This window comes from Eutrema salsugineum, unplaced genomic scaffold (genome assembly GCF_000478725.1).
Source record: "Eutrema salsugineum unplaced genomic scaffold, Eutsalg1_0 scaffold_4, whole genome shotgun sequence".
In the NCBI taxonomy this organism is placed as follows: Eukaryota; Viridiplantae; Streptophyta; class Magnoliopsida; order Brassicales; family Brassicaceae; genus Eutrema; species Eutrema salsugineum.
The window spans coordinates 7,106,197-7,122,362 of NW_006256686.1; the positions used below are offsets into that span (position 1 = coordinate 7,106,197).

At 36.6% G+C, this 16,166-nt stretch overlaps 3 protein-coding genes across 5 annotated transcripts; 2 read left to right on the forward strand and 1 right to left on the reverse strand.

Annotated features, from left to right (window-relative positions):
- Positions 1-1,152: 1,152 nt before the first annotated feature.
- LOC18013697 (DNA mismatch repair protein MSH1, mitochondrial) lies at positions 1,153-8,184 on the forward strand. 3 transcript variants are annotated; one of them, XM_006418697.2, is made up of 22 exons: positions 1,153-1,352; positions 1,572-1,719; positions 1,882-1,979; positions 2,212-2,287; positions 2,473-2,592; positions 3,008-3,055; positions 3,158-3,222; positions 3,355-3,440; positions 3,533-3,697; positions 3,901-4,010; positions 4,110-4,215; positions 4,302-4,377; positions 4,486-4,544; positions 4,649-4,716; positions 4,810-4,983; positions 5,121-5,330; positions 5,436-5,692; positions 5,787-5,930; positions 6,394-6,451; positions 6,535-6,834; positions 6,911-7,558; positions 7,640-8,184. In XM_006418697.2, the coding sequence occupies exons 1-22, from the start codon at positions 1,234-1,236 to the stop codon at positions 7,871-7,873; spliced, it is 3,369 nt and encodes a 1,122-aa protein (XP_006418760.1). In that variant the 5' UTR covers positions 1,153-1,233; the 3' UTR covers positions 7,874-8,184. The 3 variants fall into 3 exon arrangements, with proteins under 3 accessions (XP_006418760.1, XP_024009620.1, XP_024009621.1); XM_024153852.1 differs by having other exon boundaries at positions 1,575-1,719; XM_024153853.1 differs by having other exon boundaries at positions 1,584-1,719.
- A 492-nt stretch (positions 8,185-8,676) lies between these two features.
- On the forward strand, positions 8,677-11,096 carry LOC18013698. Its single transcript, XM_006418698.2, has 8 exons — positions 8,677-8,876; positions 9,005-9,306; positions 9,786-9,855; positions 9,953-10,008; positions 10,149-10,224; positions 10,338-10,374; positions 10,478-10,592; positions 10,685-11,096. Exons 2-8 carry the CDS (start codon positions 9,020-9,022, stop codon positions 10,911-10,913), a joined length of 870 nt encoding a protein of 289 aa, XP_006418761.1. The 5' UTR covers positions 8,677-8,876; positions 9,005-9,019; the 3' UTR covers positions 10,914-11,096.
- A 96-nt stretch (positions 11,097-11,192) lies between these two features.
- On the reverse strand, positions 11,193-14,291 carry LOC18013804 (glutamyl-tRNA(Gln) amidotransferase subunit B, chloroplastic/mitochondrial). Its single transcript, XM_006418699.2, has 8 exons — positions 13,526-14,291; positions 12,957-13,166; positions 12,666-12,806; positions 12,367-12,570; positions 12,015-12,212; positions 11,871-11,939; positions 11,621-11,737; positions 11,193-11,540 (listed from the first exon to the last, which is right to left on the reverse strand). The coding sequence occupies exons 1-8, from the start codon at positions 14,159-14,161 to the stop codon at positions 11,460-11,462; spliced, it is 1,656 nt and encodes a 551-aa protein (XP_006418762.1). The 5' UTR covers positions 14,162-14,291; the 3' UTR covers positions 11,193-11,459.
- Between the last annotated feature and the right edge of the window lie 1,875 nt (positions 14,292-16,166).

Below are 16,166 nucleotides of genomic sequence, written 5' to 3' on the forward strand. Positions count from 1 at the left end.
TCATTCGATTTTTATTTGCTTACTTAGACCTGCATTTCAATTCCCTTAGTTCGATATTTTACCTGCTTTAATTGCCTTTCATTCGATATTTTACTTGCTTTATTTGCCTTCTATTCAATATTTTACCTGCTTTAATTGCCTTTCATTCGATATTTTACTTGCTTTATTTGCCTTCCATTCAATATTTTACTTGCTTTACTTGTCTTTCATTCGATTTCTTTACTTGCTTTTTAGGATATATTTATTTGCTTTCTTTTGTTTTAGTTTAATTCGCGAAAAACAACCAACCTTTAAAACCAATTTAGTCTAGACATAAAGTTAAAAACCGTAGAAGAATACTAGGCACACAAATCTCTGTGGATTCGATCCCTAAATACTACAACTGATTAGCTGTGCACTTGCGGCTTTCATTTGTTTTGTTAAGGGTAAAACTTGTTCCCTCACGCAGTTGACACGACATCAGCATTCTACGCAAATCCGACCAACTTTCTAGTCGTTTCATTTCATTTCTCCTCCACGGTGGTTCCTAAACCGTGGAGCACTATCATTCTCAAAATCTTTTTTTTCTTTCTTTTCATTGCAAAAAGCCCATTCTCACTCTTACGCCCGAGTAAATCCATCTTTCTCAAGGACTCTCAGTCTATCTTCTTTCTTATAGTTTTTCGACTTCTTTCTAGTCTCCGAACATTTATTTTGTGGTCTTTTGGACTTGCTTTCTGATTTGAGTGTTCTCGGAAAACACATTCCATCATGTTTTTCGAATCTTTGACGTCTTTTTTGTTTTGCAAGAAACTTATCTCTCCAAGAGAAAGACTGAAAATTTTCTAAACAAAAACTATTAAAATATTACCCAAGTTTTTTTGTAAAATTTGTTTGGTTATTTGTTTTTTATTTTATATTTTGGCAAGGCCTCAAGTACTAGGTTTAACAACTTTGCTATTTTGTAATGTTTTTTTTTCGCTTTTATTTTGTAATGATATTTTACATGTAGCCATAGAATAAACTTTATTAAATAAATAAAACTTTATTACAAGCAAAAAGGATACTGGCCGTAATTTCTGAAGATAATTCCGACAAAAAAAAAAACAAAAAAAACGAAATTTCGTGTTCTGACTCGGTGACTCCTCGTCTGTCTCCGTCTTCTGGCGGGAAGCTACTCTCTCCTGAATTAGAGACAGAGACAAAAAGCCCTAGAAAAAAAGTCGAACACTTGTGGTGGAGCAGAGCACGAGGATGCATTGGGTTGCGACCAGAAACGCCGTCGTTTCGTTCCCTAAATGGCGTTCCTTCGCCTTCCTCTTCCGCTCGCCATTTCGCAATTACTCCTCCTTCAAACCCTCGCCACTTCTACTGTAATTTCCTTTTTCGCAAGCTTTACTATTAGGAATTTTGTTATTGAACATGGTGCAAGTTTAGATTTTGTAGACATGAGTTGCTGTAATTTGAAATTTTGGACTTAGATTTTCCCCAAATTTTCAAATTCTTTTGTTTTTTTCTTGCGATTTCGTACGAGTGCTTGTGTTTTTCTTGTTCTTAGAATCCGTTGTGAAATTGTATATGGTGTTGATAAGTAGCAATACAAGGTACTCTGTGAGGACATACTGTCTTGGAGATCGAAAGGCTGTGAAAGGAATCACTACGGCTTCTAGGAAAGTTAAGACCAAGCCAAGTGATGCTCTCACTGACAAAGATCTCTCTCATTTGGTCTGGTGGAAAGAGGTAAGGCTGTTTTGTGTCTTGTGATGTTTCTCAAGTCATTCGTTAAATAAAAAGAAAAAGAGTGTGTTTTTTTTTCATAACTGTTGATGATAGAAGTTGACTGATGCACACAATCACGATATACTGATTTGTTTTTCTATATCTTCCTTGAACACTTTTCAGAGATTGCAGACATGTAAGAAACCATCTACTCTTCAGCTTATCGAAAGGCTCATGTACACTAACTTATTGGGTTTGGACCCCAGCCTGAGGAATGGAAGGTTAGTTCCTTAACTGAAACTATTAGAAGATCTAATTGAGCTTAGTTATCGAATGACAAGCAATTAGTATATCTTAGTAATGACTTAGGAGACTTAACATACTTCCTTGATGAAGATTTATTGAGAATCAGAAAGATTTTTATTAAGTCGTAAGGCTTTAAGCAATCTAGTTGGAAGTAACTTTGTGGCATTTGTTTATGTAATCTTTTGTTAATGGCTTCTTACGTTTCAGTCTAAAAGATGGAAACCTCAACTGGGAGATGTTGCAGTTCAAGTCAAGGTTTCCACGCGAGGTTTTGCTCTGCAGAGTATGCCGCTTTCTCTCTTATGTTATCTTTGTTAACTTCAATCAAAATGGACAGTTCTGTAAACGATTTTTTTTTGCTGTTTTTCCTAATCCCATGAGTTTTGTTACTTTAGAACAACTAGTAGAATTTTGCCGTTTAACTCTCATATTATGAAGAAATTTTCTGCAACCGTTCTTTCTTTTCAGGTTGGAGACTTCTATGAGGCTCTTGGCATAGATGCATGTATACTCGTTGAGTACGCTGGTCTAAATCCATTTGGTGGTCTTCGTTCAGACAGTGTTCCAAAAGCTGGTTGCCCAGTTGTGGTAAAAAAACGTCCTTCTGTTTTATTTTTTAATGTGAATAGCATGACTCAAGTGGACATTTTGTTTATATGTCTCTTTAACAAGAGATAGGCCGGACCTTCTTATGGGAAAATGGATTGTTTGCAGGATCTCAGTATGCTCATACAGTAGATAGATATCTCAGTTTCTGAATCTTTTCTTTTATTAAAGGATAGATGTGAAGCTCTTTAGTTGTTGAGGAAGAACTTGTGCACATTACATAAGCTGCTTCTTTAGTAGCCATTGCTTACAAAAGTTGGTGTAGATATATACTGGACCACTGCTGCATTTTGTCATTCTTACGCTTTCCTTCAGATCTTCATTGTCTAAAATTGATCTTTCTTTTGTCACAAATTCTTCTTTTCGATCCAGTTTTAAATCTTTGTTCTTTCTGTAGAATCTTCGTCAGACTTTGGATGACCTAACACGCAACGGTTATTCAGTGGTGAGCTGAGTGTGATCAATTTATTTCCATTCTCTTAATCTTAAGCATGTAGAATTAAAACGGTTCTATAAGACTGTCGTTGCATGTTTTTCTCGACTGTAGTGTATTGTGGAGGAAGTTCAGGGGCCAACACCAGCTCGTTCTCGTAAAGGTCGATTTATTTCAGGGTATGTAATAAGTTAGAATCCGAAAATCTGATTTCAAAGCAGAAAAAATCATTTTCCTACTACTTAGCAAACCACACTGACATTTTGTTCCCTTCACATTCAGCTTTCTGACATGTATTTGTAAGTGTCTAGGCATGCCCATCCAGGAAGTCCTTATGTATATGGGCTCGTTGGTGCTGACCACGATCTTGACTTTCCGGAGCCTATGCCTGTTGTTGGTAAGTGAGTCTTTTCTTATGTTGTCAGTCACTTGAAGTCTTCATTTTTTTGTACATAAGTTACATGATTTGCTTTTGTTTTGTAATTACAGGGATATCTCGCTCAGCAAGGGGGTATTGCATGATATCTATATTCGAGACTATGAAAGCATACTCGCTAGATGATGGTCTTACAGAAGAAGCCTTGGTCACTAAGCTCCGCACCCATCGCTGTCATCATCTTTTCTTACATGCATCATTGAGGCACAATGCATCAGGTTTTGCATAATCTCTACAGTTCTACATTGTACTCATTTTCAGATAAGTAAAATGTTGGCGTGTAGCATATGGTCTAGGTATCAGTTTGATGTGTCAGGAGACTATTATAAACAAACTACTAACCATGATTTGTGTAAGCTTAAATAACTTTTGAGCTTTGTGGTCTTTGATGATACAATTCTTGAAATTTTTTACCATGCAGGGACATGCCGCTGGGGAGAGTTTGGGGAAGGAGGTCTGCTCTGGGGAGAATGCAGTGGCAGGAATTTTGAATGGTTTGAAGGAGATGCTCTTTCCGAGCTCTTATCAAAGGTCACAACTACAGACTTTGGATGCTGTTAAAATATGAAATTTACTTGAGACATTTCAGTTTGGTGAGAAAACAACGGTATACCTTTTTTTTCCCCGCAGGTCAAAGCTGTGTATGGTCTTGATGATGAAGTTTCCTTTAGAAATGTCAACGTACCTTCAGAAAATCGGCCACGTCCGTTGCATCTTGGAACGGCTACACAAATTGGTTGGCATAGGTCACAGTGTTTCACTAGGATGTTTGGGAGTTTTGGAATGGTAAAGATTGCTAATATATGTTTTGTTGTAATTTAGGTGCCTTACCCACTGAAGGCATACCTTGTTTGTTGAAAGTGTTGCTTCCATCTACATGCAGTGGCCTGCCTTCCTTGTAAGCAAAAAATATTGAAAAGAAAAAAAGAAAAATTTGCTACATTCTCCAAAGCATCATCTTTGAGTGGAAATCTGATTGCGTTTTTTTTTTTTTTGTCCTTTCCAGGTATGTCCGGGATCTTCTTCTAAACCCACCTGCTTATGATATTGCTCTGAAAATTCAAGGTATAATTTGACCAGTGGTGAAGAATTTTCTTCGTTTATCTCCTTTTGGGTTTGTTATGATTTAAGGCTTCTCATTCTTCCTGCCAAACAATTGTTATTTGCAGAAACGTGCAAGCTCATGAGCACAATAACATGCTCAGTTCCGGAGTTTACATGTGTCTCTTCTGCTAAGGTTTAAGTCAATTACCTTTATCACTGGGTTCTTTTGTGACTATAGCAGCATAATGCAAAACTGCTCCTAACATCTTTATACATCTTTGTGCAGCTTGTGAAGCTTCTTGAACAACGGGAAGCCAACTACATTGAGTTCTGCCGAATAAAAAATGTGCTTGATGAAGTATTACATATGCATAGACATCCCGAGCTTGTGGAAATCCTGGAGTTGTTGATGGAGCCTACCTGGGTGGCAACTGGTTTGAAGATTGACTTTGAAACTTTTGTAAGTTTATGCATTCTAGCACGAGTATGAGTTTGTGTTTTGCATGCTTTGTTAAATGTCTCTATCTAGTTTTAACAATTTCTGGTTTCCTCAGCTGATGAATATGAGGATTAAGTTGAAGTTTTCGGTCTTGCCAGGTCAACGAATGTCATTGGGCTTCTGAGTCAATTGGTGAAATGATCTCTCTAGACGACGATGAAAGTCATCAGAGTGTAAGTAAATGTGCTAATGTCCCGAACGAGTTCTTTTATGATATGGAGTCTTCTTGGCGAGGCCGCGTTAAAGGAATCCATATAGAGGAAGAAATCAGTCAAGTGGAAAAATCAGCTGAGGCTTTATCTTTAGCGGTAAGTATTCAAGAACTGAACCTTGTTTCCTTTAATGATGATCTGTAAATAGTATTGTTTTTGCTTAATCTTTTCTGACTCTCAAGAAACAAAACATCGGAGTAGGTAACTGAGGATTTTCACCCAATTATATCAAGAATTAAGGCCATGGCTTCATCACTTGGCGGCTCGAAGGGCGAAATAGCGTATGCAAGAGAACATGAGTCTGTTTGGTTCAAGGGGAAACGGTTTACACCATCTGTTTGGGGTGGTACTGCAGGGGAAGACCAAATTAAGCAGCTGAAACCTGCTTTGGACTCGAAAGGCAAAAAGGTTGGAGAAGAATGGTTTACGACCCAAAAGGTTGAAGCTGCTTTAGTCAGGTTGCTTTCTCCTTTTATTTGTACGTTCCATAAGGATTTTTTATCCAATAATACTGTATCTACGTATTGATATCATAACATGATTTCATCGCAGATATCATGAAGCTAGTGAGAACGCAAATGCCCGGGTCTTGGAGCTGTTGAGGGAGCTATCTGCTAAGTTGCAAACAAAAATAAATGTCCTCGTCTTTGCATCTATGCTTCTCGTCATTGCAAAAGCATTATTTGCTCATGCTTGGTACGTATGTGCTTAAATATGCTCACGGGTACGGTAGTTTGTAGACGTCTCACGTCCGAAACGTTTCGGGGACGGGTACTGATTGGGGACAGCTCGGAAACGTTTCTCTAACGTTTCTAGGAATTTGGGAAGGGTTATATTAATATGAAATTTTTCCTAGTATATATTAATGATCAAGAGTGGTTATTTCCCTTAGTAGTATAATATTTGTGGATTTAGGAAATGATAAAACTCTCTTGAAGTATTAAAAAAAAAATTTAGCTCAAATGTATGTGTATTATTTTGTTATATACATATATATTTTACGTATACATACCGTACCCGTATCTATAAATTTTTAATTTGCCGTTTCCCGTCCCCGTTCCCGTCCCAGTTTCCCGACCCCGTACCCGTCTCAGTGCAGCATAGGCTCCCATTAAGTAAATATTGATTTCTTTAGTTTTAATGTAAGTTCTGTGCACAGTGAAGGGAGACGACGAAAGTGGGTTTTTCCAACTCTTGTTGGATTCAGTACAGAGGAGGTAACTCATGGCTTTGGTCGTTTGCTTGGGGCTGTCTTATTCTTGTATCTCATATGTTTCTCTCACGTATTTTGATAATGTAGGGCGCAAAACCATTGGATGGTGCTGGTCGAATGAAGCTGTCTGGTCTATCACCTTATTGGTTTGATGTAGCTTCTGGGACTGCTGTTCACAATACGGTTGACATGCAATCACTGTTTCTCCTAACTGGTCCTAACGGTGGTGGTAAATCGAGTTTGCTCAGATCGATTTGCGCGGCTGCTCTACTTGGAATCTGCGGGTTTATGGTTCCTGCTGAATCAGCTTATATCCCTCACTTTGATTCCATCATGCTTCATATGAAATCTTATGACAGCCCTGTAGATGGAAAAAGCTCGTTCCAGGTATGTACCAAACTGAATTTGTTTCTTGAACTGGAATGTTTAGTGCTCTCTCTCTTACCTGTTCCTGTGCCATCAGGTAGAAATGTCGGAAATACGGTCTATTGTAAGCCAGGCTACTTCGAGAAGCCTAGTGCTTATAGACGAGATATGCAGAGGGACAGAGACAGCTAAAGGAACCTGTATTGCCGGTAGTGTGATCGAGTGTCTTGACGCAACTGGTTGTTTGGGTATTGTTTCTACACATCTCCATGGAATCTTCAGTTTGCCTCTTACAGCCAAAAACGTCACTTACAAAGCCATGGGAGCTAAAAATGTGGAAGGGCAGACAAAGCCAACTTGGAGATTGACAGATGGAGTCTGCAGAGAGAGTCTTGCGTTTGAAACAGCTAAGAGAGAAGGCGTTCCAGAGACAATCATCCAGAGAGCCGAAGCTCTTTACCTCTCTGTTTATACAAAAGATGCATCGTCTGGAGTTGTCAAACCAGACAAAACCGAAACTTCATCCAACAATGAACAGCAGATCCACAAACCAGTCAGCTCTGAGAGAAGCTTGGAGAAGGAACTAGCAAAAGCTATACTCAAAATCTGTGGAAGAAAGATGGTTGAGCCTGTAACTCTAGAATGTCTTTTCATCGGTGCTCGAGAGCTCCCGCCTCCATCTACAGTTGGTTCTTCATGCGTGTACGTGATGCAGAGACCTGACAAGAGGTTGTACATTGGACAGGTAATGTACATGCTTACCATATCAACATTAGTGATTGAAAGTTTATGATTCTGAGGATTTGTGGTTGTTATGAAACTGCAGACGGATGATCTTGAAGGACGGATACGTGCACATAGGGCAAAGGAAGGATTGCAAGGGTCAAGTTTTTTATACCTTGTGGTGCAAGGTAAGAGTATGGCTTGTCAGCTAGAGACTCTGTTGATTAACCAGCTCCATGAACAAGGCTACTCTCTAGCTAACCTAGCCGATGGGAAGCACCGCAATTTTGGGACGTCCTCAAGCTTGAGTACAACAGATGTAGTCAGTATCTCCTAGTTATTAACCTTAGCTTTGACTGTAGTCTGTTATTGATCACCTCTCTATTTGGGTTAGTGTAATTGCACAAGTTAGTTTAGATGTAGAGAGAGAGCTTGAGGACAGGAAAGAATGCATGCCGGTTTGCTTTTTGAGGCTTTTTTTGAGATTTAGCAAACGGCACGCAGTTCTAGGCTTGCAAGCAGATGCAGCAATTACAAATTTTGGGTCTTCGGTGTAACTGTCATTTTCATGTATCCGATCATGTAATATTTTTAACAAAACATTATTTGTAATGTACTAATTGTTCTGCATTTGTTTATTTATTTTTATCGAGTTAACTTCTTTATTCCTTGTTACAAATTTTAACCATGAGAATTTTCCGTAAAACGAATATTGGGACTCGTTTTTTCTCTTTGTTTAGATGATTTTCACCAGCCTTAATATGGTTTTATAAGATCTTGCATAGTTGCATTCGGTGTAGACAACAAATATCCAAATGAAATGGAGGATTAAGAATGTCTTAGGATCTAAAACCTGAAAAAAATCAAGTGGATAGTGGTCTAATGGTATTTGAACCTATTCAATGTCACTAGTTTAATTTCACGTAAAACAAAGTGATTTATGCCTTAAACGTGGTAATTATTATCAAAGACTTTCCGAACACCAAGAAAGATTGAATTACTTTACCCCAATTGCAAGATAACCGATATCAATTAAAACCAATAATAAAAAAGATAACCGATATTAATTAAAACCAAACAAAAAAAGATAACCGATATCCCCAGTCTCATATCCCCAACGTAATGTACCGAAAAACTACGTCGTTTTCAGTTATTTCTCATTTAATTAAAATTCTCCAGTCGCTTCTTTGCTTTACCGAGAGGCCAGATCCGAGCTCCGGCAGAGAACGATGACTGATGTTTGAGGCACAAATTTGCAGAGAATGGTGAATTAGGAGTTTTCGTTTGTGGGTTTTGAAGAGAATCTTGATTAGAAGTTTCGCAGAGCCACGATCGTTCGAGTACGCTCTCTAATCAAACAATGGCGTTTCTCAATGCTCAAAAGTTTTGACCTTTGATCTGTATTTGTTTAAAAAATTCATAGATGCAAATTACGATTTCACTCTACTTTCTTTCTGATTTTATATAGTTCTCAGTGAGAGACATGGATGAGGTTGTTGTAGAAGTGGAGAAGACGAAGAGGGAATGGGAAGATGCGTACGAGAAGACGATCGAACATATCATGGCGATACAAGAGTACGGAAAATCAAGGAGAGGAGACGGCGAGGGAAAGGTTTCGTTACAAAGACTCAACGGATTGGCTCAGGATGGTCTCTCTCTTCTCAATTCTCTGCAATTCAATCTCGACCTTCTCGCTCCACAGCTTCCTTCTGTTGACCAGGTCCAATCCACTCAGTCACTGCTTGAAACCTGGAAGAATCAATATCAAAGGTAATTTCACTCAAATCAAATTTGGCTCCTTTCTGCTTGTGGAATCTACAACAGTCTCTTGGATTGATCAATTCAATTGATAGAGTAATGCAATTTGTAAGACCAGTTATGTGATAGTGAGTTATTGATGGAGTAGTTTGGAATCTCGTTCAATGCTACATGAGTGTTGATCATCAATTGATAAAGTAGTGCAATCTATAAGAAAACTGTTGTGTTAGTGAGTCACATTGAGTAGTGTGGAATCTCGTTCAATGCTACGTGAGTGTATTAAAGTATCTCCTTTGCGATTGAGTTTGTTCTAAAGTTAGAATCCTGGTGTAAGCATGGGTTTAGGAAAACATAAATGGGTGATTAGTTTGAGTTTTGCCTATCCTATTAACTCTGTCAAGCAATTTTCAGATCAGGGTGTGAAAAGTAATGTTCACATAAATATGTTTTGTCTTTTTATTGAATTTGGATTTTTATTTGTTTGTGGTCAGTTTGAGGGTAAACTTGAGAAGTGCTAATTTGCAAGCAAAGAATAACATCAGGAAAACAGCTCAAGAAGAGGTAAATCTCATGGCTTAAGCACTTTCTCTGACGCTGTTTTTAGCAGCCATCTCCTTTGAAATATCTTGTATAAGGAGTGTGTTTACAATGGTTGTAGAGAGAGCTTCTCCTCGGTGGTGGAACAGAGTCCACAGCTCTCAGACGTAAACGACAGTATGTACTTCTCGGAAACTCTGTTACATCAATCCTGCTTAACCCAGCTTATTATTTGAATTTTTTGTTGAAATGGTGGTCTAACATGTACACACTTAAATGTTAGTTCTGGTGAATCTATTGTTCTTGGTTGTTTGTAGAGCAAATGCTGGCGTGACGTCGGATGCTGAAAGCATAACTGAAAGTCTCAGGCGTTCACGGCAGCTGATGGTTCAGGTCAGAAAATGTATTGTGCATTTACATCTTGTTTGCTTTTTCTGCTTAAAACCAACCCATAAAGAAAAGGTATAATGTTTGATCAAATACTCTCTTGACCTTTGGGGTTACAGGAAGTGGAGAGAAGCACAAACACGCTCGTGGCTTTTGGTATGTCATTCATAGTGTGCCAATATTACCTGATATGATTAAGTGTTCAGTGAAAACAGTAAAGACATCAAAACTGACATCTAATCCATGTTTACATTCATAGATGAATCTACTGGAGTACTTAAAAAAGCCGAGAGTGAATACAAAGGACACAGGTCTTTGTTGTCGAGGACCCGGAATCTACTTTCTACAATGCAACGTCAAGACGTAATTGACAGGTACTTGAGAAAGAAAACAGATTGTGGTTTATCAATAACTCCTCCTGTGAATAATAGTAAATAATAACTCTTTTTGGCACTATCAACAACAGGTTAATCCTCATAATTGGATTTTCTCTCTTCGTCTGCGCTGTTGTTTACGTTGTTTCAAAGCGCATAGGGATTCTGAGGCTGCAACAGATGGCTACTGCCGCCATTAAAGCTCGAATGGCTGGAAAAGCAGCAAATGATGATGCTATGCCACTCGGACAACAGTTTGATGGAAATACAGTTCCAAATGTTAATATTCCTCTACAACAACGCCTGCATGATGAACTCTGAAGCTTAAGTTCCTGCCTGATAATGACACTGTATCAAAAGTACCATTTGCTTGTTACATTTGAGTTCATGAATATATTACTATATCACTTAGGAATGTTCTCTCTATGTATACATGTAGGCTCTCTTTGTTCCTTTTTCTGACTCAGTGAGAGTTATATACAGTATGTTTTTGTTCCTCCTTAATTTCACTTGTTTGAATAACTAGAATAGAAATTGCAAAGTTCACCTTTATTTCATATATGCAAAGAGAAAAGGTAGGAAAAGAACACTCTAGTTGAAGGGGATTTGTAACTTTGAGAGTCAAAATCATCATGTACCAATTCAATGTCCATTTAAGACAATCTATCTAAAATCAACTCTTTTCAGAAGATTTTCAACATAAATCTTTAAAGCTTAACCGTAATTGGAGACGACACTTTCACTATTCTCATCTGCAATTTTGCTTCTTTATTCTTTTTTTTTTTTTTAATCAAAATCTGCCAGAAAGCTAAAAGTTGTAAATAACTTGAGCTTCTTCAATCAGTCCTTGGCATTGAGCTTCTTCAATCAGTCCTTGGCATTGAGCTTCTCCTGGAGAATCTTGTTAAGCAAGGCAGGGTTTGCCTTACCTTTCGACATTTTCATTACCTGACCAAAGCAATATATGAGTTTTAAACTGATTCACGGGGTACAAGTTTTCAAGCAAAGACGGATCGTATCTGCCATACCTGGCCAGCAAAATAGCCTTCAAGCTTGGTTTTCCCACTTCGGTACTGCTCAAGCTGCTTTGGGTTCTCTGAGACCACCTTTAAAACCATTTTCTCGATCTCCGCAGGATCGGTTATCTGCAATGTGTGTCACACAGAAGCAAAAATCATTCATGGTTTCTTTACAATAGGGTAAACCTACTCATTTCAGTTTGATACCCTGCTCAACTACCCTATAGCAACATATTTATGTAGAATAGCATGGACTTGCCTGAACCAAGTCTTTTGCCTTTATCATTCCTTGGACGGTTCCACCTTTGGCCAATAGCTCAAACAGTATCTGCGAAATGGAATAAATCACATTGATCCAATTCCAAACGAAAGATGATACATTTTTGGATAAAACTGAACTGACCTGTTTGCCAATCTTTCCGCTAATGGTTCCATCTTTGATGGCAGCTATCAGCTCAGCCAACTCTTGGGGAGTAAGTTTAGCATCGTTGATAGAAAGTTCCTCATTTTTCAAGTAAGCTGCAATATCGCTCATTATCCAATTTGCCGCCGACTTCACATCAGCACCCTTACCAATGACTGCTTCGAAATATTCTGCAACCTAAGCCATTCATTCTAACAACAGTTTACACGTCTAGCTGTGCTACAAAAAGTAGATATTCTCACCAAATAGATGAGAAAGTTCAACTCTTTTGCTCTCAGCATTGTCTTCTAGTGAAGATAGTTACTATCAACGTCAAGCGAATAGGACTTACACTGACGTCATTCGCGAGGAAAAGAACATCTTGCATGCCTAGACCCATCGCCTCGTACCTCCTGCGCTTTGCTTCAGGAAGTTCAGGTAAAGAAGCACGGATGCTATCAACGTATTCTTGGGTGAGGATCACTTCTGGAAGATCTGGTTCTGGAAAGTACCGGTAATCAGCAAGCCCTTCTTTTTTCCTCATTGTTACTGTTTTCTGAACATCTACTCAAGTTAGTTGCTGGTGGATATGATCAAAGAAAAAACAGATATAGCTATTGCAACGTAATGCAAGTTTATTTTGCTTAGAACCTGAGCTCCTTCTTCCCAAAGCCGAGTCTCGGTTACAATCTGGTCGGCTTGGCCCTGATTGTGGAGAAGTGCCTGTCTTGATATCTCAAAGTCAATTGCTCTGCTCACTGCTGAAAACGCATTCAAATTCTTAATTTCCACCTGAAAACAACAAAAAACTCAAACCATCAACTAGATAAAAATGAAAATGCATTGAATTAGATCATCCCTTCACTGGTTAAACTCAGAATCTACAAATGACAAAGAAAGAAACACACACAAAATTTGATGCAGTAAAGGAAACTTCTTGACCTTGGTGCCAAACTCAGTTTGCCCAATTGGACGGATTGAGATATTGACATCGCAGCGAAGAGAGCCTTCTTGCATATTCCCATTACTAACTCCCAAATACCTCACAATCCGTTGCATTTCACTAGCGTATTCAGCGGCTTCTATCCCAGTTCTCATATCAGGTTCAGAAACAATCTCAAGCAAAGGTACTCCTGCTCTATTCAGATCTACCTGCACCATAGAGTACACCAAAAATAAGAAACAAAGACATCTTGCAGGTTCCACATAAACCCCTAAAACCTAAACCAAGAATCTGTTTGCATAGCAATGATCCCATTTTTGCTTTGATCATTTTGGTTATCGCAAGCCTTACATGTAAGCAAAATCAATTTTTTCCTGCTTTATAAGACACAGGGACAAAGATTCGTGAAAGTATAATGATACAGTCATTGCTTAGTATTCATGATATTCAAACATTTCAATGACGTCTTATGAGCTTCCTACAAGATGTTCTACTTAAGCCCCTAAAGCCTAAAACCCTTAGCATCCTAACAATAAACCAAACTGAGGTTTTTTCATAAACTCCTTGCCTGAGAGTAATCTCCAGTGTCTGAATGGAGCAACTTGCCAGCATCTTCTTCCATGTGAACCCTAGTGATACCAAATCTCCTGTGTCCCCCACCAAACTCAAGAGGAATATCCACATCCACAAAACCACCAGATGCAATTGGTATATCAAACTGAGAAATCTGATAACCTTTAGGAAGATCTGGGTAGAAATACTGCTTCCTATCAAACTTGGACTTGAGAGAGAGATCGCAATTCAAAGCTAAACCCAATCTAACACCAAATTCGACAACTTTTGAGTTCAAAACAGGCAAAGCACCAGGCAAACCCATACAAACGGGACAGATACTTGTGTTCGGATGCGACCCGTAACTGTTGGGGCAATTGCAAAAGGCCTTTGTTAATGTCGAGAGCTGAACATGAGTCTCTATGCCGATTACAGCCTCGTAATCTCTCAGAATCTCATCAAGCTTGTTGCTTCCATGGTTTTTTGGTGCGATTCTCGATTGAGAAGGCTGTTTAATTTTCTGGGTCGTCGTCGTTGTTTGGCTTCCGCAACACCTCACGGAGAAGTTGCTACTCCTTCTCCATCTTAACAAGGTGCTTCCGAAAAGCGAGAACTGGTTTGGCTGAATCGTTCTGAACAATGTGGTAGACATCTCTTAACGATGGATTATAGAATCAGTTCATGAGGAAATGCTTCTTCTCACCGGAATCGTTTCTTACGAATTCAAAAAAGTAAGAAACGAAAAAAAGTTCGTAATTTTGGGCTTTGCAAAGGAGCAAATTTTTGATGTGGGAAGAAGATAGTCGTCATGACTGAGTGGTCAGATTCCGCCGATAAAATATTTCATTTTTGGTGACCTACATCTTTCCGATTATTAAACATTCACCCAATAACTTTATAATATCTATCCTAAGACCCTGATTAAGATCCATTAAAAGGAGAAAACATATAATTAGTTTCTATGTTTTTAATTCATAAAAGCATTATATTTATGTATTTGAATCTAATTTTATTATATAAAATTGGACGTTTTAAATTTATTAATTCATATAATCTTCATAAATACATGCCAAGTCAATCGATCCTGTTGTAACATATAAAGAAAAAAATTGATTAAATTATATCATATAATATTAATATAATAAACAAATTATAATCATAGATAAAGTTAAAAAGATAAAAAAGTAAATTTATCTTAAAATAAAAATTAATAAAAAAATATTTTAAAGTTAATAAGATATCTATTGGAGATATTCGTAAGCATATAAGTTGAGTGATTAGAATTAACATGATTTCATTAGAAAACTTTATTTATAAAATTAATAATAGTAATTATTCTTAAATACATATATATAATATATGTTATAGTTTTAGTGATAATACTACAATTTGTCTACAACATGGATCGTCATACTATTCAGCGAAAGTTTTTGGATATAATAGTTTAGTTAGAAATATGAAGTTGACCGGAGATGAATCGATGTAAAAAATGAAGTTAGATCTGAAAGTTATGGTTGTTGTTTCCCTCAAGAAAGCAATCGACCACATTTTTGAAAAGAATTGAATTTTTTTTTTTTTGAGAATTGTAAACTCATATACATACTTAATTTATATGTTTGCCTACATATATATACTAGATTGGATCATATGTGTTATGCAGATAATATATAAAATATTTATAATCAAAATGGGTAATCTTTATAATTTTGAACCATATAATTCGATTGTAAATTAGATTTTATAATTCATAAATAAAAAATTTCAAATTGATTAATATAACCTATAACCAATCTTTCTAAATGAATGAAAAAACTCAAATTTTTTTTTAATAGGATATATATGTTTATGTTAAATCATTTAGCTTTTTTGTAAACTTATTTTTACAATCAAAGCGTCTGAAATCCTATTACTAATAAAACTTGAAGCTAAATGCCTTAAAAAGTGTCAATATAAGATTAAAAATGATAATTCTATTGGTCCATATCAATATCTAAAATAAGAAAGTTTTTTAAATTCTAATATTATTGCTAATAAAAAACAAATAAAAAATAAGAAAATTATGTATAAAATTTTCATTAACAACAAAAAACAAACATGATATCAAATTAGAAACATTTCTTAAACAAAATAGTGGTCCCAATATAAATAACTAAAACTAAATATACTAGTAAAATATTTTTAAATATGTGTATATTGTATATGTACATGTTTAAAGAATACTTTCTTTATTATGAAAAAATAATTTTACCACCATTTTTGTTACAAACATATTAGCTATAAAAATATACATGTTAATTCTAAAAGCTGAAGTTATTTGATTCTAAGGTTTTCCAAAAAATATTAACCAATAATTATAATTATAATCTATATTAACATCTAAATTATTACCACATGTCCATAAAAATATCCACAAGTTCGCATAAAATAGATAATGCAGAGAAAGATATAAGAAATTACATGTTAGATTCAGTTTATGATTTCAATAGATTAGTGTAAAATATTTGTTTTAATTTTTTTAATTTTTTATTCAGTTTCTTAATTTCTATGTAAGTTGTACTGATTTTGCCTACTTATTTGTCTTCTTAATCAAAATTATGCTTTGACGAAATATATAAAAAATAAAGAATAATTTGAGAAAAAATTCAACTATAAGTTGA